A 23,606-nucleotide genomic window follows, 5' to 3' on the forward strand; every position below is an offset into this window, starting at 1 on the left:
GTCTTGAAGGAGTTCCCACATATGCTGAGCACTTGTTGACTGCTTTCCCTTCACTCTGCGGTCCAACTCATCCCAAACCATCTCAAGTCAAAAACTGCACAATCCAGCTGTGTAAAATTCGTAGAGATTTGAGACTCATGCTGTAATTGCTCCCAAAGGTGTTTCTAACATGTATTGACGCAGGGAGCTGAATACCTATTCAATGACAATAATTTAGTCATTTAAATTATTTTTTTAAATTCAAAAAAAAAAATCCACTTTGACCTTAGAGTATTTTGTGTAGATTGTTGACAGAAAATGAAAATGAAATCAATTTTAATCCCACTTTGTAACACAATAAAATGTGAAGAAATACAAGGGGTCTGCACACTTTTGGAAGGCACTGTATCTACCATATACAGAGGCCAAATGACATCAAAGTCGACCTAACTTGGCTTCGCTTGTACTCTGTTCCTTTACTTTACTCAAGAGTTAAATCTAGCTCTCTCACTTTAATCCAACTTGGCATAGACTGGTTTCAATGCATTCCCATGTCAGCAATGCCACGCTTGATGTACAAAATTATGAATAGCTTATTGTAGAGAAGACTGGGGGACAAAATGGCAGTGGTTTCACATGCAAGTCATCAAAAACCTCGGGGAGAAGGCGATGGCCCAAAAGAAATGGAGGATCGTAAGAAGCTGAAGCACTCGGAAACAGTGGGGGCAGAAATTCAATTCCAGGAATGATGGTGCTCGGCGATGACTGGCGACAGCTGTGCGCCTCCTCGCACAGTTTTAAGGGCCATCCACATTTAATGTTACATTAGTGGCTTTGCTGGTCCTCCTTTATCTACTACGACAGTGTTGACTCCATTATGCATGGTCGAGTCAGCCACAGCTCTGTCAATCCTGATGAGGGACAACGGAGAGAGTGGGCAGCCTTTCCTGGTGACTCCCTGAACCTTCAAGTCTTCAAGTGTCCTGTCTTTGAAGAAGGATGAAAGCGTCATGGTGGTAGATACTGCACACAGACGATGATACACACTCCGCAGGAAGTAAAAATAGGAGCTATCCCTCAGAGCTGAACCCCTTTGGTATCCTCCTTCATCCTGCCTGCCATTTTTTACCCATACTCCTTTGCTGTTCTTTGGCTGAGAACACTGTCCCTCTCAGCAGTGTACAGAGACTGGATATCTGACATTGTGTATAACTGTCAAGCCCAAAACGCTGTTCAAAAGATCTAGGTCTGCATTTTGATTAGTCCAGGTTAAAGTGCGCAGGAGTTCTAGTGATGGTGAGAAGCTGAGCAGGATATTACAAAACTGTTGGTCATACTTTATTAGGATTATCTCATATGAAGTACAGATGGTCATACTATCAACACACTATCTGTTGATAAGAAACTGCTTGCTAAGGTTACGGTTACAGTGAAATAACAGTTAAGGTACGGATTAGGGCTAGGATTAGGATAAGGTTTAAGGTTAGTGGATAGTTATTATCCAAATAAAGTGTTACCAAAGTGTGTGTGTGTGTTTGTGTGCATGTGTGCGTGTGTGTGTGTGTGCATGCGTGCGTGATAAGGTAAGCTATCCTAGATAAGAAAAGCCCGGTAGTCAACCTGTCCTCGACACAAAGTGTCTTACAAAGCTAGAAGAAACAACAGGTGGGGCTTCAGGCAGCTCTTACATTGATGTCCTCCAGATCCAGAGAGTTGAGGACCTGATTGTTGCGTTTCCAGATGATGGGAGGTCTCTGCTCCCCCTTGATTGCGCAAGTCAAGACGGCACTCTGGCCAACGGTTACCGTGGTGATGCTCAATTTCTGGTCATCTGGCAGGGTGAGCTGGAACACTTCTGTAAAGAAAAAAGCAAAGCCGGTAATTAGATCACCTGTTAGTCACAGAGAGCTGTGCCACTTTTGTTCCACTAGGGTGCTTGAATGTAAAAATTCAAGTGTGTGTGTGTTTGTATCCCCATGTGCACTTGCGTGTGTATGTGTGTGTGTGTGTGTGTGTGTGTGTGTGTGTGTGTGTGTGTGTGTGTGTGTGTGTGTGTGTGTGTGTGTGTGTGTGTGTGTGTGAATATTTTAAAAATAATGTTTGTGTGCATGTGTTCAAGTGTGTGTGCACGTGTGTGTGTTTGCTTGCACGTGTATGCATTTACTTCTACATATCAGTGAAGCAAGCCAAATTACTTTTCCTGTGTGTGTGTGAGCATACAGCACACTGAACAGACGAGTGATTGTTGTATCATGTGTATGCCCGTATTCTTTAAATTAATGGACCTGAAAACAGTTGAATACACAGAGAGAGACTCAATTAGCCAGTGTTTTGTTGCCGAGGCAAAACATTACTGCAGATGTTGTTTGGTTTATGCATCGAGGAAACATAATGAGTTCATACGTCAAGAGAAAATGGATGAAACTAGGTGCTACGTAAATACATCAAGTAAACAAGAGATTTAATGTACATTTCATTAAACCATGCCAGTACTGTATCTCCGAGGATTTCTTCCACCTACCTAGCTATCCATCTTATTATGTGGACTTTTCCAAAGGGATTGTGGGTGTTCTATTCAATGTCCCACAATGCCACCACATTTCTGTATTTACATAAAGAGATTCTTTGAAATGCATCGACAACTCAAAATGATTTGCAGTTCTCCACATATTGCTATAATCACTGATTGCTCAAGTGAAAGTGTATATATACCACCAAAGGCACAGAAAATATCCTGGAAAAACAGAGACATTTTGCGTGTGGCCGGTAAGGGTGCCGATGGTTAACGACTATAATGCTTCCAGTTCTTCAATGAGACAATGAATGAACACAAAGCTGTTACTCAAGCGTCCCCTTTAATTCTGTTATGTAACTAGACTTGTAACTAGCGTGTGCCTTTGAATTTTCCTCTTGGGCTAATGAGCAACAGAGAAAAAGGAAACACTGACTCAATTTGTTCTGCTCCCGAGGCCATGAAATACAAAACCTAATGAAAGAAAAGCCCAGGTCCAGAGCCTAGCGGTTAGCTTAGCTCAGCGAAACCAACTGGGGGAAGAAAGAGCTTGAATAAGAATGTATCTGGTGTGTACCTTTTAACTTGAGTCTAGAGTTAATGCATAACAATCTGTCTGTTATGTCCTGAACTGGAATAACCCCCATGTGATCAATGCTTGAAGACTGCAAACACCCCATTCTGTAGGAAAGACTAATAAAAATATACCTCAGCACACAATTGCCCTGAGAAAATGTTTTACCATCTAATGCTTTGAAATGGTTCATAAACCCCAAGCGATACAGGTCCAGTATTTCTATAGTGTTTAAAATATCAATAAAAAACTTTAACAGGATGGCTTTTTTGAAGATTGAAAGAAGCTGTGTCATTAAGTCAAAAATATGTACAATTACAATTCTACAGTCTCTTGGGGTTTCAAGAATGCATGGGAGATGTTTTTCATGGAGAGATGATTGCATTCGATTGTCCTCAATCAATTTCTAGTCTTTTGTGAAAATTCCCATGCGGGATGGTGTATCCAAGATGCAAGAGGACATATGTGTTAACATGCTCAAACACACTCTTGTTGATTAGCCTTTCATTTCTCAAGAGTGCGAACATCTGTCAAATCATTAGCGTGACCCTTCCTGCCCGACAATGAAGCATCTTGTGTCTTGATGACGATGATGTTAACCCTTGATCTTTGAAAGCTGACGTGCTACATGGAAAGCGACTCATTTTGTCATGTGGAAATTGCAACATAACAACAATGATGTTTAATGTGACACAGACAATCTTAATAGAAGAGTATAATTGAGCTACGAAAGAACAAGAATGGCCAACAAGATTCCAGTTTCTCAAATGTGTTTAATGGGGATTTACCACTATACAGACCATGGAAGTTACAACATGCTGAAATGTTTGAGACAAATATATCTCTCTCGGCACATACTGCAGTTTCTAACGTCTACAGGGCTTCATTAAATCTTAATTTCCCAAATTAGGCTGCAATGTGTCCTCTCTTTTTCTCCAAGCTCAGAGGTGGAAATTAGCAAAGTACAAATGCATTTCCTACGCAGAATTCATTGGCGCCAGTGGAGATATATTACACATAATTGACTTCAAACTTACTCCATCTATTGAGATGTTAAGAGTTTGAAAACAATTAAAGAACTAATTTTCAGAGTTCAGCTCTGGGTTTATTGGATACATCAGAGATGAAAAAGTGACTTGATGTTTTCCTACTAGCAGATCAAGATACGGGTTCAATGATTACATGAACACACCTCTTTTAAAAATAACCTAAGCAAAATCTTTGCAGAAAGCAAACGGCGGTCATCTTTTGACATGCTCACTGAACTCTGTCGGCCCATGTCACATACACAAAGACAGATGCACACAAGGGACATACTCCACACATAAAACAATACAATGCCCTAGTGGGAGCTTCCTATTGTGGCTCTGTTATGATGCTGCTCCCCCTCGACCCTGCTGGCAAAACAACCCTGACAACATCACTGCTAACACGACGCATGGACATTTCAAAACTCAGTAGGCTTTGTAGCTGCGGTGTTGAGGCGGGACATACCCATACAATCTCCTCCCTAACCATTCAATTACAGTCCCTTGTATCTTAATGGCTTTGGAAATGCGTTTAGAGCGACAAACTCGATTCGCAGGCGATCTCGGGGGAACTGAAACGGGGGAAGTCATGGGGGAGATTTTAAAAAGAGAAATCGGCAGGCTGCAGGCTGCATCGTACTGTTGGAGGGAAACCACCAAACCCCATGCATGCGAAGTCTGTACAGGCACAGAATGGGCAATTTCTTATTGATCGAATCGAACTCAGTGTGGGCTGCTGGACATTATATCCGATCTTCTCTGGCCTCTGATTTATCAGAACGACTAGTGACCCTGGCTGCTCCTTTCGTCTTGTTTTGGACTTCCATGGCTTTTCTCCTGGGAGGGACCTAACCTTCAACATCCAGCCTGTAATTAGTGATTAACGGCTGGGTCTAGTTTTTGATTTACTCCCCAACTGTTCCCATAATGGGATGTTGGTCCATGCCCACCGCCCAAGACTAAATCACCTATAGCACAGTAGAGGAACGGTTGTCAGGGAAAATAGCTGTCACTGTCGTTTAGCTACTCCCCTGCTCACCTAGCTCTTTCTGTTTCTCTCTCTCTCCTTCCCTTTCTGTTTATCTCTCTCTCCTTCTCTTTCTGTTTCTCTCTCTCCTTTTTCTGTTTCTCTTTCTATTTCTCTTTCTCCTTCTCTTTCCTTCTCTTTCCATTTCTCTCTCTGTCCTTCTCTTTCTGTTTCTCTCTCTCTCCTTTTTCTGTTTCTCTTTCTGTTTCTCACTCTCCTTCTCTCTTTCCTTCTCTTTCTGTTTCTCTCTCCTTCTTGTTCTGTTTTTCTCTCTGTTTCTTTCTCTCCTCTCTCGCCTTCTCTTTCTGTTTCTCTCTCTTTCTTTTTCTCTCTTGTGCTTTCCCAACATCATATCTATCATATATGTGGCACACATCCTCCAAAGAGGTGTTCTGTCCAGGTGGGTGTATCTCCATTGCTGCTGTTTTTTTATGATATCTTGTCTAGTGCTGTTACATCATTTTGAACAACCCCCAAATCACTCCACTTGGGTTTAAGGTTCCCTAGACCGATAGGAGGGTTAGCTCGACTGAATTACCTGCTCCAATATCAACGTCTGCAGACAGGAACAGCCCTGCCAATACCAGTAATACTTTGATCAAGACTTAAAGCTTCATAAAGCAGACTGCAAGTAAAGCCAATTGAAATAAAAACCTCTGCACCAAGGTTATAAATGTGAGCGAAGCCTGTAAAAGTGGAACTTACTGAGTGCAATACCTCACCTGATCAGCCTGGAGCCTAGTTTATAGAGCAGCTGGTGAAGGAGCCTCGTGGGACCGACCACACATGGCTGAAGACCATTCTAACTGGACTAATTTGATCAAAACTACCTTGTGAAAAAGACATTGAGAGAAAAGCTATCCCGTCAAAATGCAAGGTATATTTGGCGTTTGGGTTTATCATAAGGGGGCCATGCTGATTTGGCTGTGATGCCTCTCTCACCCACTCAAGTGAGTTATATTCCTTATTCTGCGGTTCGTAACAGTGAATAATATTGAGCGCCTTCCCACCTGTGTGTGTGTGCGCGTGCGTGCGTATGTAATTGCGTACGTGCGTGTGCATTGTGTGTGTGTGTGTGTGTGTGTCTATCTGTAAGTGTGTGTACATGTCTATGTGCGTATGTGTGTTTTAAAGGCAGGTTTGATTGAGGTGCACCAGTAAGCCATCTCACCAGCGGGCTCAAGAAAAGCAAGAGGGAGTGAGTTCAACACACAGTTGAGTGTCCAGAGATACATTAAATAATTGCCTTCTAGTCCACGGTAGGGATCTTAATAGCATCATTATGTTCAAAGTACAACGTTGCTCCAATAGCTGCATACCTCTCTAGACTGCAATCCGATGTGATCACGTCAACAGCATACCCCTCCTTGACAAGAGCTGTGAAATGTTTGAGAGGCATGGAGCCAGTGCGTTTGTTGACATGGAAATGCTTCCCTACTGTCTGTATGTCTGTCAACAGTGATAGGAAGGAGGACTAACGTCTATAAGAAAGATTATGGTACACATGAATTACATTTTGTAGAGATGTGGTTTTTCTATCATGTAGCTTTCCTACACACTGTGTGATTCATAAACTGTATGTATCACAGACACTCAGTGGCCCGTTTATGAGGTACACCACCCTGTTGACGAAAATGGTTATCTCCTACAGACAGTGAGTCACGTGGCCCTGGCTTGCTATATAAAGCAGGCAGACAGGCATCAAGCAATTCAGTTACTGTTATATTGAAAGTTAGAATGGGCAAAACGAGTGACATAAGCAACGTCGGTGCCAGTCATCTCAGAAACGCCTCCTGGGTATTTCATGCATGACAGTGTCTAGGGTGTACCGAGAATGGTGCGACAAACAAAAAACGTCCCGTCAGTGGCAGTCCTGTGGGCAAAAACAACTATTTGATGAGAGGTCGAAGGAGAATGGCAAGAATCGTGCAAGCTAACAGGCGGACCACAAACAGACAGGCAACGGCGCAGTACAACAGTGGTGTGTAGAACGGCATCTCAGAACGCACACCTCGTCGATCCTTGTCACGGATGGGCTATTACAGCAGACAACAACACCGGGTTCCACTCAGCTAAAAGAAGAGAAGAAGAAGCGGCTCCAGTGAACACGCGATCACCAACACTGGACCATTGAGGAGTGTAAAAACATTGCCTGGTCCGGTTCCTGTTGCATCACGCTGATGGCAGAGTCAGGATTTGACATAATCAGCATGAGTCCATGGCCCCATCCTGCCTGGTGTCAATGGTACAGTCTGGTGGCGGTTGTGTAATGGTGTGGGGAAAGTTTTCCTGATATGTTAGGTCCCTTGATACCAATTGCGCAAGGTTTGAATGCCACACCTTTTAGAATCTATCCCCCAAATAATTTAGGCTGTTCTGGAGGGAAAGGAGGGTCCGACCCATTACTAGATGGATGTATCATATATATCATATCTTAATCATAAGCTTTCCAATCCTACCAATATCACAGAGAGCTCTGATTGTAATAAATCCAGTCAATTGCAATGTTCTGGAATTCTAGTTTACATATAGAAATTCAGTCCACACTTCAGGTTATGACTTCTTACTAATCAATATAGTACATCACTGATCAAGCATATAGTGAAATGTTAAGTCATGCAATCTCATTTGATGTCAAGGAATATATACATTAATGGACTACAAGATACAAGACTACAAGATTCACTAAAGGCATGTGAATACGCAAGCTATATTTGATAACGGACCAAACTTCTGGAAGACAAGACATTCTTGTATCCTATTGTGAAACAACGAGTACTCTTCTACAAAGGCTATATCCTGTTAGAATTGGTTCCATGTCGCAAAAATGCAATTTGTCATGGATTTAAGTTAGAAATGATGTGAAATCCTCCCGTGGAGATTGATAAGGCCCAATTGGCTATTGTCTCAGTACCTCAAGTGATTTTGAGGATATTTCCAGGGGAAAGGAGAAAGATTTTTTTTTTGTTAAAGCATTTCAAATTTTTCTAATACATAACACATTCTGCAAAAATCACACTTTTGGAAAATGGATCCAATTTAACAGCACTCCTTGAAGCCAGTGAGCAGAATGATCCACGGGAGCTTGTCGTGAGAAAGCATGATGATCCATTAATTGTCAATGCGCCGCGAGCAATGAATAACACCAGAGTTGTCTTAATGGAGGCAGGCAGGCCCAGAAACCATTTTCATCTGCCGCTGCCCTGAAGAAGACGAGGCTGTCTCCTTTGGTTGTCTAATAATGATCCATAGAGAAGACCCAGAGTTTAAGTAAACTAATTTTCTATCTTTGCAAATCCACATTCAGATCGAAGAGTTTTGGAGCTCATAAGAATCGGCAAATTAAAGAACAAATAAGCTGCTGAGATCGTTATTATGTTCTATATGGAGAAAGAACAATACTTGAACTGTTTACTTAACTACCAGCATGAATAACTTCCTTCGCTGACATCAATGTGGTTCATTCCAAATAAAAAGGGATAACTGATTAACATAGGCTACTGAGGTGTGAATCCTCTTAATAGATGATACGCCATATGACATTAACTGGTATACCCTAGACTTATATAACTTGGCCTGATGTTTTCCACACCGATCACCTTTAGGGTGCGTCCCAAATGGCATACTATGCCCTAGTCAGTGCACTACTTTTGACCAAGGCTCATTAGGGCCCTGTAACGGCTGATTTCTTCCTCTTCCTCTGAAGAGGAGGTGTAGCAGGGATCGGACCAAAGCGCAGCGTGGTTAGTGTTCATCATGTTTAATAAAGACGATAAACGTGAACACTACAAAATACAAAACAACAAATGTGAAAAAAACGAAACAGTTCTGTCTGGTGCAGACACACGAAGACAGAAGACAACCACCCACAAAGCCCAACACAAAACAGGCCACCTAAATATGTTTCCCAATCAGAGACAATGTCTAATACCTGCCTCTGATTGAGAACCATATCAGGCCAAACATAGAAACGGGAAAACTAGACACACAACCTAGAATGCCCACTCAGCTCACATCCTGACCAACACTAAAACAAAGAAAACACAAAAGAACTATGGTCAGAACGTGACAGTACACCCCCCCCCCCCAAGGTGCGGACCCCGGCCGCAAAACCTGAACATATAGGGGGAGGTCTGGGTGGGCATCTGTCCGCGGTGGCGGCTCTGGCGCAGGTCGTGGACCCCACTCCACCATAGTCTTTGTCTGCTTTAGTGTCCTCCTAGGAACGGCGACCCTCGCCGCCGACCTAGGTTTGGCAACCCTACTAAATGGCCCAACTGGACTGAGGGGCAGCTCCGGACTGAGGGGCAACTCCGGACTGAGGGGCAACTCCGGACTGAGGGGCAACTCCGGACTGAGGGGCAACTCCGGACTGAGGGGCAACTCCGGACTGAGGGGCAACCGGACTGAGGGGCAACTCCGGACTGAGGGGCAACTCCGGACTGGCTGACGGCTCTGGCAGCCCCTGGCTGGCTGGCGGCTCTGGCAACTCCTGGCTGGCTGGCGGCTCTGGCAGCTCCTGGCTGGCTGGCGGCTCTGGCAGCTCCTGGCTGGCTGGCGGCTCTGGCAGCTCCTGGCTGGCTGGCGGCTCAGGACAGACTGGCGGCTCTAGCAGCCCAGGACAGACTGGCGGCTCTAGCAGCTCAGGACAGGCGGGAGACTCTAGCAGCTCTGGACAGGCAGGAGACTCTAGCAGCTCTGGACAGGCGGGAGACTCTAGCAGCTCTGGACAGGCGGGAGACTCTAGCAGCTCTGGACAGGCGGGAGACTCTAGCAGCTCTGGACAGGCGGGAGACTCTAGCAGCTCTGGACAGGCGGGAGACTCTAGCAGCTTTGGACAGGCGGGAGACTCTAGCAGCTCTGGACAGGCGGGAGACTCTAGCAGCTCTGGACAGGCGGGAGACTCTAGCAGCTCTGGACAGGCGGGAGACTCTAGCAGCTCTGGACAGGCGGGAGACTCTAGCAGCTCTGGACAGGCGGGAGACTCTAGCAGCTCTGGACAGGCGGGAGACTCTAGCAGCTTTGGACAGGCGGGAGACTCTAGCAGCTCTGGACAGGCGGGAGACTCTAGCAGCTCTGGACAGGCGGGAGGCTCTGGCAGCACTGGAGAGGAGGAAGGCTCTGGCAGCGCTGGACAGGCGGGAGACCCTGTAGGCAGAAGACGGAGAGACAGCCTGGTGTGGGGGGCTGCCACCGGAGGGCTGGTGCGTGGAGATGGCACTGGATAGACCGGACCATGCAGGTGCACTGGAGCTCTTGAGCACCGAGCCTGCCCAACATTACCTGGTTGAATGCTCCCGGTCGCCCTGCCAGTGCGGCGAGGTGGAATAGCCCGCACTGGGCTGTGCTGGTGAACTGGGGACACCATGCGTAAGGCTGGTGCCATGTATGCCGGCCCAAGGAGACACACTGGAGACCAGATGCGTAGAGCCGGCTTCATGGCACCTGGCTCGATGCCAACTCTAGCCCGGCCGATACGAGGAGCTGGAATGTACCGCACCGGGCTATGCACCCGCACCGGGGACACCGTGCGCACCACAGCATAACACGGTGCCTGCCCGGTCCCTCTCGCTCTCCGGTAAGCACGGGGAGTTGGTGCAGGTCTCCTACCTGGCTTCACCACACTCCCTGTGTGCCCCCCACTAAGAAAGTTTTGGGGCTGACTCTCGGGCTTCCAACAACGCCGCCGTGCTGCCTCCTCATACCAGCGCCTCTCTGCCTTCGCTGCCTCCAGGTCTGCTTTGGGGTGGCGATATTCCCCTGGCTGTGCCCAGGGTCCTTTTCTGTACAACTCGTCCTCACATGTCCATGAGTCTTGTGATGCTGGCCGCTGCCCGTTACCACGCCGCTTGGTCCGGTTGTGGTGGGTGGGTCTGCAAAGGCTGATTTCTTCCTCTGAAGCGTGGTTAGTGTTCATCATGTTTAATAAAGACGATAAACGTGAACACTACAAAATACAAAACAACAAATGTGAAGGAAAAAAAACAGTTCTGTCTGGTGCAGACACAAGACAACTACCCACAAAACCCAACACAAAACAGGCTACCTAAATATGGTTCCCAATCAGAGACAATGACTAACACCTGCCTCTGATTGAGAACCATATCAGACCAAACATAGAAACGGGAAAACTAGACACACAACATAGAATGCCAACTCAGCTCACGTCCTGACCAACACTAAAACAAAGAAAACACAAAAGAACTATGGTCAGAACGTGACAGGGCCGTTAAATTTTTTTTTTTTAACCTTTATTTAACTAGGCAAGTCAGTTAAGAACAAATTCTTATTTTCAACAACGGCCTAGGAACAGTGGGCCACTGACGGACAGCCACTGACGGACAGCCACTGACGGACAGCCACTGACGGACAGCCACTGACGGACAGCCACTGACGGACAGCCACTGACGGACAGCCACTGACAGACAGTCACTGACAGACAGCCACTGACAGACAGTCACTGACAGACAGCCACTGACGGACAGCCACTGACGGACAGCCACTGACAGACAGTCAGCCAGGAAGAAAATAAAGCATGTACACCAGCAGCTCTTTCCTTCTCCTCATCTATTCAGAAGCTGCCAATGGGTTCTCATAGATATAAACCCTCTAATATTTAGTGTTTGATCCTACAAACAAGACTTAGCAATACAGTGACATCTGCAACCTTGGTATTTTACCATCCCCACGCCCTAAGGTTAAGGTGACATCAAATGTACAGGACGTGAATGCCTTATCTGTCCTAAACCCGGTGTGCATTACATTCACCAAGTTATTCAAGGATGGCAATACATAAGACTATCTGTAGTGTGGCAGACATCATTTCATTTCTATCAGTAACTTGGTCTAATTAAAAGCCATCATTCCTGCTAGATATTTACCTTACTGCTACCTGAAGCGATTGATTTTTATTTTCTTGAATATGGGATGGAGTCAATGAATTATGCATGGACGTTAGTGTCTTATCTTTAACAGTGACAAACAACGTTGCTGTGATTTGAATATTCCAAGTTGTATGCAAGGCCTTATTAGCAAAACAGACACACATCCTGTGAAAGACAGGGCTCATTTTCATCGGGATTGTTGGCTAGTTCTGCATTTACTGCTGTTATTTGCAAAATGTTACTATATTTCTAAATATACTGAATCAACAAATGTCCTATACAAGTAATCTTATGGTATTATATTTTATTGGAGCGCATTGACTTGGCTAATGAGACCTGTGAACTGGAAAAATAGGATTCAAATAACATTTAGTTGTGTAGTTAAGTGCTACACGATCTGAAGCGACAGTAGTCAGCGCCATCATTGAGGTTCACCTAACTTTTTGTTTATCTTCTTATTTTTTATGTTCACTAACATAAAACATCTGCAACAATAAATTAAAAAGGTTAGAGTGATCACAAAACCTTTTGCAAGGCTGGTGGTATTTAAGGCTTTGGTATAGCGGCTATCTTTACTGTGGTAAAGGGAACACAGAGGCATTGTGTTCATAATGCACATGAAAGCTGGAGGTCTGTAGATTTAATGGGTTTACCTGTTCAGTATAATCCTAACTGAAAACTGTTTCTACCTCTGGACGCGTAACACATTCTTAGCCTTATCTGAATTTAGCTTTGGGTGAAAAGAGGGCATTCAAAAGGACTATGAATGCTAAGGGACTGAAAGGCTGGAATGACATTCAACTCCATAGTGTATAGTAGGCTATCTCACATAGACTAAGGGACGGCTAAATCATATCAAGCTCACCATTGCTTGGTTGGATCCTACATAGTAAATGGGCACGAGCATTAATACACGTTGTGCAATTTCATGAATTTTATCAAACGGGGTTCATGCTTTCTCAGTCTTATATTTTAGTGGTTTGTCATGAATATTAACTAAGTAAAAGAACTAGCTGCCATAGACAGGGAGAGAGAAAAGCTGTCCTTTAAATAGCCTATGATGAATTGTAAATCTCCCACAATTAAAGCTCGAGCGATGATAATTGGTCTGGTCATTCAGAGAGATATTAACAACTTTTGGTAGTGTAACTATTGTATAGGAATGTATAAAAAATGTTCAACCATGGTTGTGAGTAAACAGTAACCATTGTAAACAGTTTTATCCACTTTGCTGTCACATAAAGGCATAGGTTACTTATAAAATGTTTAACTCTATGTGTCTGAAAGCATGTCTATTGTCCAATTCAACACAACCTGTGGAGGGTATATTCTTCAAATATCCTTGTCAAAAAAGGAAAAAGGAAATGGTAATACAAAGAAAAGAGAAAAACATACACATGGCACTCAAATACACACTTGAGTATTTTACACAACCTTACTGCCCTGAATGACAAAACATAAGCATGATCAGTTGATCCTGCCACTCACCAAAAGCTGTATAGAACTCGTCCTTTGCTAGGTGCTCGTCGTCGTTGATGTCGTTGTATTTGAGAAGGTCAAACAGGGTGCACTCAGAGACCTCCTTGAACAGACCTTCCTGCTTGATGACCTGCAACAGAAAAATACATTGAGACGTGGGCAAGTAAGTAACTTATAGTTAAAGCTCATTCTAGACCTGGGCAAGTAGGTAACTTACAGTTAAAGTTAAGTCTAGGCCTTGACTAATATGTAACTTACAGTTAAAGCTAAGTCTAGACCTGGTCTAGTATGGAAGTTACAGTTAAAGCTAAGTCTAGACAGTAAGTCTAAGTCTGGTATTTTGGCATCTGGGGTTTGCTTTTTTCTTGTACCTTTTCCCCCCCATCTCCATTTTTTGGTGCTGAAACCCGGGAACCAAGCATGGAACTTGGATTTCTAATGTTACAGCATAGAGCATGCAATGTAACGCGATCAATTCTCTTTCTAAGTATGTGGTTTCTAACCTAAACTCAATTTCACATTTAAGTTTGACCTTGATTGTCTATTGATCTCTTATTTCTGGAAGTAAATATGCTGAGGAAACCTTTTTTCAGGGTGCAAAGACCTGTTATGTTTTATATAAGGTTTGAAATAAATCACATCTCGGGGCGACATTCACTCATCGATCATTCTAGATCAGCTGTCATAAAGCTTGACAAAATGTATTTTTCCCTGCAGCGTTTTGGCTATGCTTTCTGAACACTTATTGAACTAAAGGTGTAAGCTATGTAGAATGATCACAATTTGTTTGACGATTGAACCTCATTAGTTACATTTGAAAATGTTCTTTAAGCCATCTGTGTATGATAATGCACTAGAAATGTATTGAGCTCTGTCACTTCACAGTGCATTACAAGCATTCATAAAAGTCTATGTCTCCTTTTAGAAAATCTATAACAATACTTGAATGGCAATTGTATGCATTCATAATGCATTACCTAGGCACAATTGGTTCAGAGAAAGTATTATCAAAAAACATGGTATTCCAAAGTATTCTCTGCCTTCCTGATTGGCCCCATGGCAGATGGTTTGATTAAGGGAGATGGTTATATCAAAGTGGCTGTGTGTCACCCTAGTCTTTGATGATTCTCACACCATCTTTTAAATGTTTTATGTCCCGGCCTGAAATCAAACCATCTTTCCCATGCTCTGTAGTTGATGTTCTGGTTGGATGTACTGGCAGAATCGACCCATCTGATTGCAACAACATAAAGAAGGGGATCAGTGTCTGAAGATTGTGTGGAGGGAGGGAGTGCACCACCCCCTCCACCCAGACATGCACACACACACAAGCATGGAAGTACACACACACACATACCCACACATAAACACACACCATGCCAAGCCTGAACCTTTTAACTAAACTAACAAAATGACACGCATTATGTTAGAGAAACAGCTGTAACGTGTGTTCGGAATGCAGCCACAGTCCGTGTCAAATTAACACCCCATTTACAGAGGCGACGGGACATTAGACGGTCAGTCAAATGTAACACCTCTTTTACAATGAACAATTACACAAATAGCAGACTCGTAAACGAGGTCTGAAATTATCGGTCACATCAACTTTGTATAATTTAACATGGCAAGAGTGAAGAGCGAGGAAATTAGTTATTTTACTGATTGAATTCTCGGCCATAAGTGACCTCTGTGATGTGACATAGATTAAGGTCAACTGTGTCAACGTCTGAGATTCAGAATGAATGACTGCGGTGTGCTTTTGTAAACAAGACATTAAAAACTTTGCCTTAAAATAGCTACAACACGTTTGTACTGTATACCGTATGTACTGTGTGTCAACATCACCATATGCCTCAAGGATTAAGAGAGACTGTAGCATTTTCCTGTGAGGAATGCTTTAAAACCAACATGGCGTTACTCAATCTGTACAGTGGATGTTTATGGACAGACTGACATTCAAACACTTGGATAGACGATGGCTCATAGCTTGGTGTCTAGCCCTCAATGTCATCTGTAGTTTAATACCTTTGGTATCTATGGTTACTACCTAAAGCAACTTTCCAATGTGTCAACGGGGCATATTTGCATATTCAAAGAAAGCCTAACACTTTATTTCACCCACTTTGCATTGATTTGTGCTCTCATCTCTGAGCTGAAAGCCTCGCTGTTATGTAAAAAAAATGCAAATGATATGAAAATATAGTTTAATAATATCAGAGCTGTTGGCAGTAATCAAATGGGGCACTTTGTATAAAAAAAGTGAATGCATAAGAATATGAATCAAGCTAGTTTCCTCTCTCACATCATTCCAAAAGAGACTGGCGGAATCAGAGTGCCGCTGGATATATTAGTATGAAACTGACCTGAGAGCAGTTTAAAGGCTATTTAAACCAGTAGTAGTTGCCTACCTATTCATTATTTAAATGCATGGCATATAAACTAGTCCTCAGGTACTGTGAGACATGTATTTATTATGCGTAAAATGTCTTCTTTTCTCACGAAAGCATCTCAAATCTCCCTTTTCAACCACGCTTTCTGGCAACAACAGTCAAAGCCAGCATTCTCCCTTGAGCGGAAAGTTCCTTTGACTTGGATTATTATATTTCGAAAGATTTAACGGCAACTCTTTGCACCTCGCTTTACGAATTAAAGACCAAATGAACAGAATAACATAGAAAATAATGCTGAGGGCATGAAGATGGCTCATAGTAAACTCCTAGTATAGTAAACACAATGTTTAGGTTCTGTTTGTTTAAGATTTTCAATTCAGGGAAGGTGCGATGGCATGGCTACTGACATATAGGAAAGACATTTACTGTGGATTTATAGTCTACCCTCATGTCCACACTTGTGACAGTTCACTACTCCTTGGTGTGTAGCAAACACAATGTTGGGATGTTGTTGGTTTTCCCTTTTCTTTGAAGCACTTATTGACATCCAAGTCCCACCCTCATCTCCTCACCTGTGATAGTTCACTACTGTCTACTCTCCTGCTACCATCGGCGTCGAAGCGCTTAAACACAACATCGACCAGTTTCTTCCTGGTGGCCATGTTATTTTTATGGCTTCCCTGGTTGCCGGTTGCCATGTATCTCTGGTCATACATGTCCAGAATCTTGGTCTTCAGCCTCTTGTAGTCACTCAGTCTGCAGTTGTCATCTGAGGAACAACAACAAGAGAGAATAAGTTAGTGTCTACAATTTCTGAATCATGTAAGACACATATTAAGTCAATGGGCACACCTGTGTGCTAATGAGTCTCTGTTAATGCAGAATATTAAGGTAAAAGCTTTCATGAAAGGAGCTGTTTGAGTTAGAAATGTCAGTTGTGTCACTTCATATGTAAACCACCCAGTACATTATGCAAACAGGACACTGTAATTCAAATGTCAGTTATGTCACTTCATATGTAAACAACCAAGTACATTATGCAAACAGTACACTGTAATTCAAACGTCAGTTGTGTCACTTCATATGTAAACCACCCAGTACATTATGCAAACAGGACACTGTAATTCAAATGTCAGTTATGTCACTTCATATGTAAACAACCAAGTACATTATGCAAACAGTACACTGTAATTCAAACGTCAGTTGTGTCACTTCATATGTAAACCACCCAGTACATTATGCAAACAGGACACTGTAATTCAAATGTCAGATGCCTTGTTTTCCACATAATATGTAAAAAGAATGACATGTGAGGCAGAATGTTTTCCTTCTTATTTTGGTCTCTGCCAAGGGAGTGTTATTAAGCTCTTAACTTTACCATATGTACGATATCAATTAATTATGTTAATATTCTGATCAAAAGCATTGGCATTCAAATCATAAAAGCAACAACCTCACATGACCAACTCTATTTAGATTTTGTCAAACCTACCTGACATATTTAACCTAACTGTCAAAAACCCACCAGTGAATACCTAACACTCATTAAACTTCATCCTGGAATACACTGTTTTCTGTATTGCATGTTCAGGGGGGGAGGGGTGCATCAGCATTGTCAGTGTGCTAAATGGCAATGCTTTGTTTGACTGCTTTCCCTAAGATAACATGAACAATGACTTCAAACTTACAGCATTGCACCTCCAAAAAAGCCACATCAACGTCAACAGAAAGCCATCGATGAGCGAAATCATTGCTCAATGTCAAACACCAACTCTGACAGTAGGAGGAAAGCTTATGATTTGTATTTGCAATGCACCATCAAAGCAGACTTGTCAAAAGAGTCAACTACAATAAATATTTAGCATAGAAGACTTGAGAGCAAAAAATAATGACTGGAACTTGTTGTTCCAACACATGACATATAGTAAAACGTATTTTCTTGTATGTAAAGAAGTGTCACTCTCATAATGACTGTTCCATTGGCTGCTGTCAATTACGAAACACCTGAATAGACATTGCTTTCATCCAATCCAAAAAGAAAATACTAAAGTATGAAAGAAAGTTTCAGGGAATGTTTTGAGTTACTTTAGACAAGTGTTCTCAAAAGTGGCGTAACACATTCAGTGACAGACAGTCATCCCAAAGCTGGAGCCTTCATAGACACAGCCTCTCCAGGACTGTGGCATCACCTGTTACAGTGTGTGACTGTGCACCATTTGACCGCCAAGCGCCGCACATCATGAAATTGCCTTATTTTTGACAAGCCTTGGTGATAGAAAAGCTGTCGTCCTCAGAAATGGCCGAATGAATAAAAGATAAATGGCTGCTAGCCCTAGCCCAGGGGATATGAAGGTCAGTGTCATCAAAAGCCCTGGGCACAGACAGACAGACAGACAGACTCACTCTCTTTTTATATAATACAAAACACACACAGGTACAGACATTAGTGAATATTCATTAAAGGGATTCTTCAGTATTTTGGCAATGAGGCCCTTTATCTACTTCCACAGAGTCAGAGGGACTTCTAAAATGCAGTTTGAAGGAAATTGCTATCTTGTGTTGGCGCAATGTCTATGGGTATCTGCTTGCAAGGACTTCCAATCATTGCGCTAATGCTAGTTAGCATTGGCTCTTCCTCCTCATTAACAGCCATGGTAGCAAATAAAAAACTAAACTAAAAATATATACTGAATGGGAAAATGTGCTACTTTTCAACCTTATATTCATTATCTCCACCACCATACCAGTGACTACATATGTGAAAACAGCGTGTTTAACATCTGTGTTTAAAAATATAAGAAGTTCCTAAAAAATGTCACCGCAAATCTCGTAAGCTGTGAAGGAATACCCATACTAACACACTGTATATTACATACTTAATGAGTATATACTACATACTATATCCTAGTAGTTCATTTTAGAATACCGTAAACAAACAGTATCCTTTCAGTTGAGCGTACTAGCTCTTCGTCAGTCTACCTGAAGTTGATGCTGTTGCTATGCAACCTCTTGCTAGTTAGTTAGCATAACAAATTATTAGTTAGACATTTTACAACATCGGGTGTGTTCCTAAATTCAATCTGGAGTGCCAGAGTGTGCTCTGTCAAATCAGAGCATTGTCAGATTGTTTGTTTGTAAATTAGGAGCATTTCACTCTCGGAGCGCACACTGGACGCTCAGGCTGAGGAGTAGGGTTGATTTGAGCATTCTGACCTTACAACGGCAGTCAAGCATCTAAGTTAACGTTGGCTAGCTTGCTAGCTACTTCCAGACACAAATGAGGCCACTCTGACCATTTTACTCGCCCTTGCACAACTGGTTTGGCAGTTTTCATGTTATCCAGAGCATTGCTAACTGTACTGTAACTGTGCTGATGGCACCAATTTAATGACGCTTTTTTGCCAACATTTAATGACACTGGCCATATTCAACGGGTGTTGGGGAGCTCATAAAATCCTTATTCTCTGCTGTGGTACACTCAGACGAGAGTGATGTGAAATTAGAGTAGATAGCCATAACAAATGTCCATTGAGAACGCACAACGACTATACCATTAAGCTAAGCTAAATTGGACAGGAATAATCAAGTCAATAAACATTGGGTAGTTGGTTAGATAGCCTATAGTTAATACACTGGAAAGTTTGATGTATAAATAGCCAACTAACGTTAGGTAACGTAAACTCGTACATCGCCTTGGTCCGTACAATTGCCCTTATTTTAGCGCCCCAAAAACGTAATACTTCCAGATCAAATGTAATGTCAATACCATTGTAAAGCACAATTTCTCCCTTTTCCAACAGAATCAATTACATGACTGCCCATTTTTGCATAATTCAAGCAGGCAATGAGCCCCATCAGGTCTTTTTTTAATTGGCGGGTGGGGAAGCTAAACTAATGTGTGATAGTGAGAAGGAGAGATGTTGTGTGGGAAAATTGCTTTTTTTAACTCGATCTGTCCAACTTTTCACCTTATCGCCTCTAAAATGTAAATAAAACACTATAAAGAGTTTATATAATGTGTCATTACATACCTATTTGAAGGTTTGTGTCGAATTTGAATCGGGTTTTTAGGGCGGTGCTAAAGTGATCATAGATGTAAACAGCAGCTTTGAGAATGATGATCGCATGCAATGATGACGCAAAAAAATGACTAGGCATTCCCCCTTACCCCCGTCACTGTCCATTTCTTGTTTTTAAAGGATGAGAGAAGTGCTACACCTGGTGGAGAGAGATTGTAAGACAGAAATAGTTGCTTTATGCGTACTGTACGTCAAGATGTAACGGAGGGTCCATTTTTTCAACTTTTCTCCAATACTATAGAGCCATTACCATGTCGATTGAATAGAAACCTAGTTCACACCCCCGATTTTGAAGTCAACACAGTCACTACAGCCCCATTAGTTTTCTTTGTAGCCTCGTTTGAATGTTGCGGTTGTGCACATTTGTATGGAATGGGGTGAGTTTACGTTAGCTAGCTAACAACATACCGGTACATACTGCTGTAAAGATATGCTATCTGGTTCGTAAGGACAGTGTAGCTAACAATTTGTCAGCCAATACAACGTGTAAGTTAACTTATTTGAAAAGTCATAACTTTATTACATTGCTCAACATTTTCTTAACATTTGTCATAATTAGTTAAAGCAATGCATTTGTAACTGCTCTCGTTGTACTTCGGCTGCATATTTTCAGCCATTTTCTTCAAATCTGAAAACAATGTGAAGCCACGTCCATTTCCTGAAGAATTGCATTATGGGCCCTAAAGTACAGAAATAGTGTCCTCTGTGTGTATACTTCATATTTTTGTGAATTTAGTATAACATCCAGGAACTTTTGGCATACTAACTATAGTTGAAGTCGGAAATTTACATACACTTAGGTTGGAGTCATTAAAACTAATTTTACATCCACTCCACACATTTCTTGTTAACAAACTATAGTTTTGGCAAGTCGGTCAGGACATCTACTTTGTGCATGACACAAGTAATTTTTTCAACAATTGTTTACAGACAAATGATTGAATTTATAATTCACTGTATTACAATTCCAGTGGGTCAGAAGTTTACATACACTAAGTTGACTGCCTTTAAACAGCTTGGAAAATTCCATAAAATTATGTCATGGTTTTAGAAGCTCCTGATTGGCTAATTGACATAATTTGAGTCAATAGGAGGTGTAACTGTGGATGTATTACAAGGACTACCTTCAAACTCAGTGCCTCTTTGCTTTACATCATGGGAAAATCAAAAGAAATCAGCCAAGATCTTGGAAAAACTATTGTAGACCTCCATAAGTCTGGTTCATCCTTGGGAGCAATTTCCAAATGCCTGAAGGTACCACGTTCATCTGTACAAACAATAGTACACAAGTATAAACACCATGGGACCACGCAGCCATCATACCGCTCAGGTAGGAGATGCGTTCTGTCTCCTAGAGATGAACGTACTTTGGTGCGAAAAGTGCAAATCAATTCCAGAACAATTCCATTTGGATATTTTTTAAATGTGTACTTTTTTTTGTCAAACCTACCTGACATATTTAACCTAACTGTCAAAAACCCACCAGTGAATACCTAACACTCATTAAACTTCATCCTGGAATACACTGTTTTCTGTATTGCATGTTCAGGGGGGGAGGGGTGCATCAGCATTGTCAGTGTGCTAAATGGCAATGATTTGTATGACTGCTTTCCCTAAGATACCATGAACAATGACTTCAAACTTACAGCATTGCACCACCAAAAAAGCCATGGTATACTACACCAAACACCAACTCTGACAGTAGGAGGAAAGCTTATGATTTGTATTTGCAATGCACCATCAAACCAGACTCGTCAAAAGAGTCAACTACAATAAATATTTAGCATAGAAGAGTTGCGAGCAAAAAATAATGACTGGAACTTGTTGTTCCAACACATGACATATAGTAAAACGTATTTTCTTGTATGTAGAGAAGTGTCACTCTCATAATGACTGTTCCATTGGCTGTTGTCAATTACGAAACACCTGAATAGACATTGCTTTCATCCAATCCAAAAAGAAAATGCTAAAGTATGAAAGAAAGTTTCAGGGAATGTTTTGAGTTACTTTAGACAAGTGTTCTCAACAGCAAAGGACAACAGCAGCAAAGGACCTTGTGAGAATGCTGGAGGAAATAGGTATAAAAGTATCTATATCCACAGCAAAACGGGTCCTACATCGACATAACCTGAAAGGCCGCTCAGCAAGGAAGAAGCCACTGCTCCAAAACCGCCATAAAAAAGCCAGAATACGGTTTGCAACTGCACATGGGGGCAAAGATTGTACTTTTTGGAGATATGTCCTCTGGTCTGATGAAACAAAAATAGAATTGTTTGGCCATAATGACCATCTTATATTTGGAGGGAAAAGGTGGAGGCTTGCAAGCCGAAGAACACCATCCCAAATGTGAAGCAGGCGGGTGGCAGCATCAAGTTATGGGGTGCTTTGCTGCAGGAGGGACTGGTGTACTTCACAAAATAGATAGCATCATGACGAGGTAAAATTATGTGGATGTATTGAAGCAACATCTCAAGACATCAGTCAGGAAGTTAAAGCTTGGTCGCAAATGGGTCTTCCAAATGTACAATGACCCCAAGCATACTTCCAAAGTTGTGGCAAAATGACTTAAGGACAACAAAGTCAAAGTATTGGAGTGGCCATCACAAGCCCTGACCTCAATCCCATAGAAAATGTGTGGGCAGAACTGAAAAAGCGTGTGCGAGCAAGGAGGTCACAAACCTGTTTCAGTTACTCCAGCTCTGTCAGGAGGAATGGGCCAAAATTCACCCAACTTATTGTGGGAAGCTTGTGGAAGGCTACCCAAAACATTTGACCCAAGTTAAACCATTTAAAGGCAATGCTACCAAATTCTAATTGAGTGTATGTAAACTTCTGACCCACTGGGAATGTGACGAAAGGAATAAAAGCTGAAATAAATCATTCTCTCTACTATTATTCTGACATTTCACATTCTTAAAATAAAGTGGTGATCCTAACTGACCTAAAACAGGGAGTTTTTCCTAGGATTAAATGTCAGGAATTGTGAAAAACTGAGTTTAAATGTATTTGGCTAAGGTGTATGTAAACTTCTGACTTCAACTGTAGTGCCCTAGCTAGGTTATCCGTGTGTATTACCCCAAAAATGTTTATTAAAGTGTATTTTGCCCCAGCTATATTGTCTAGTGCCCCATCTATGTAACTGTAGTGTCTAGTGCCCCAGCAATGTTATCGAAGTGTCTAGTGCCCTAGCTATGTTATCGTATCTAGTGCCCCAGCTATGTTATTCTATTGTCTGGTGCCCCAGCTATGTTATTATCATATCTAGTGCCTCAGCTATGTTATTCTAGTGTCAAGTGCCCTAGCTATGTTATTCCAGTGTCTAGTGCCCCAGATATGTTATTATAGTGTCTCGTGCCCCAGCTATATTGTCCAGTAACCTAGTTATTGTGTTATAGTGTGTAGTGCCTTATCTATGTTATTATAGTGTTTAGTGCCTATAATAACATAGCTAAGACTCTTGACACAGCGCAATATTGGACTCATCTGGACTCCTTCACTTTGTTGATTTCCTCCTCTATATCTGTCTGTTCCTCATTTTGTTCCCCATGTCAACATTAATGCCGTTTTGTTCCCCTGTCCAGATGCTGTACATGTTTTATTTCTTGTCCGTTATTTATTAAATGTTCACTCACAGTACTTGCTTCTCGTCTCCCA

The 23,606-nt window shown here is 42.2% G+C and overlaps 1 protein-coding gene across 5 annotated transcripts in view; it reads right to left on the reverse strand.

Annotated features, from left to right (window-relative positions):
• The window catches only part of fstl5 (follistatin-like 5), a 212,188-nt gene that overhangs the window by 57,858 nt on the left and 130,724 nt on the right, over nucleotides 1-23,606 (reverse strand). For all 5 annotated transcript variants that reach the window (XM_024383135.2, XM_024383134.2, XM_024383136.2 and 2 more), the window contains exons 5-7: nucleotides 16,446-16,642; nucleotides 13,493-13,613; nucleotides 1,668-1,834 (exon numbers count right to left, since the gene is read on the reverse strand). In XM_024383135.2, the coding sequence (XP_024238903.1) occupies nucleotides 1,668-1,834; nucleotides 13,493-13,613; nucleotides 16,446-16,642 (485 nt within the window). The remainder of the gene's footprint in view (nucleotides 1-1,667; nucleotides 1,835-13,492; nucleotides 13,614-16,445; nucleotides 16,643-23,606) is intronic.

Source organism: Oncorhynchus tshawytscha, linkage group LG21 (genome assembly GCF_018296145.1).
Source record: "Oncorhynchus tshawytscha isolate Ot180627B linkage group LG21, Otsh_v2.0, whole genome shotgun sequence".
Taxonomy (NCBI): domain Eukaryota; kingdom Metazoa; phylum Chordata; class Actinopteri; order Salmoniformes; family Salmonidae; genus Oncorhynchus; species Oncorhynchus tshawytscha.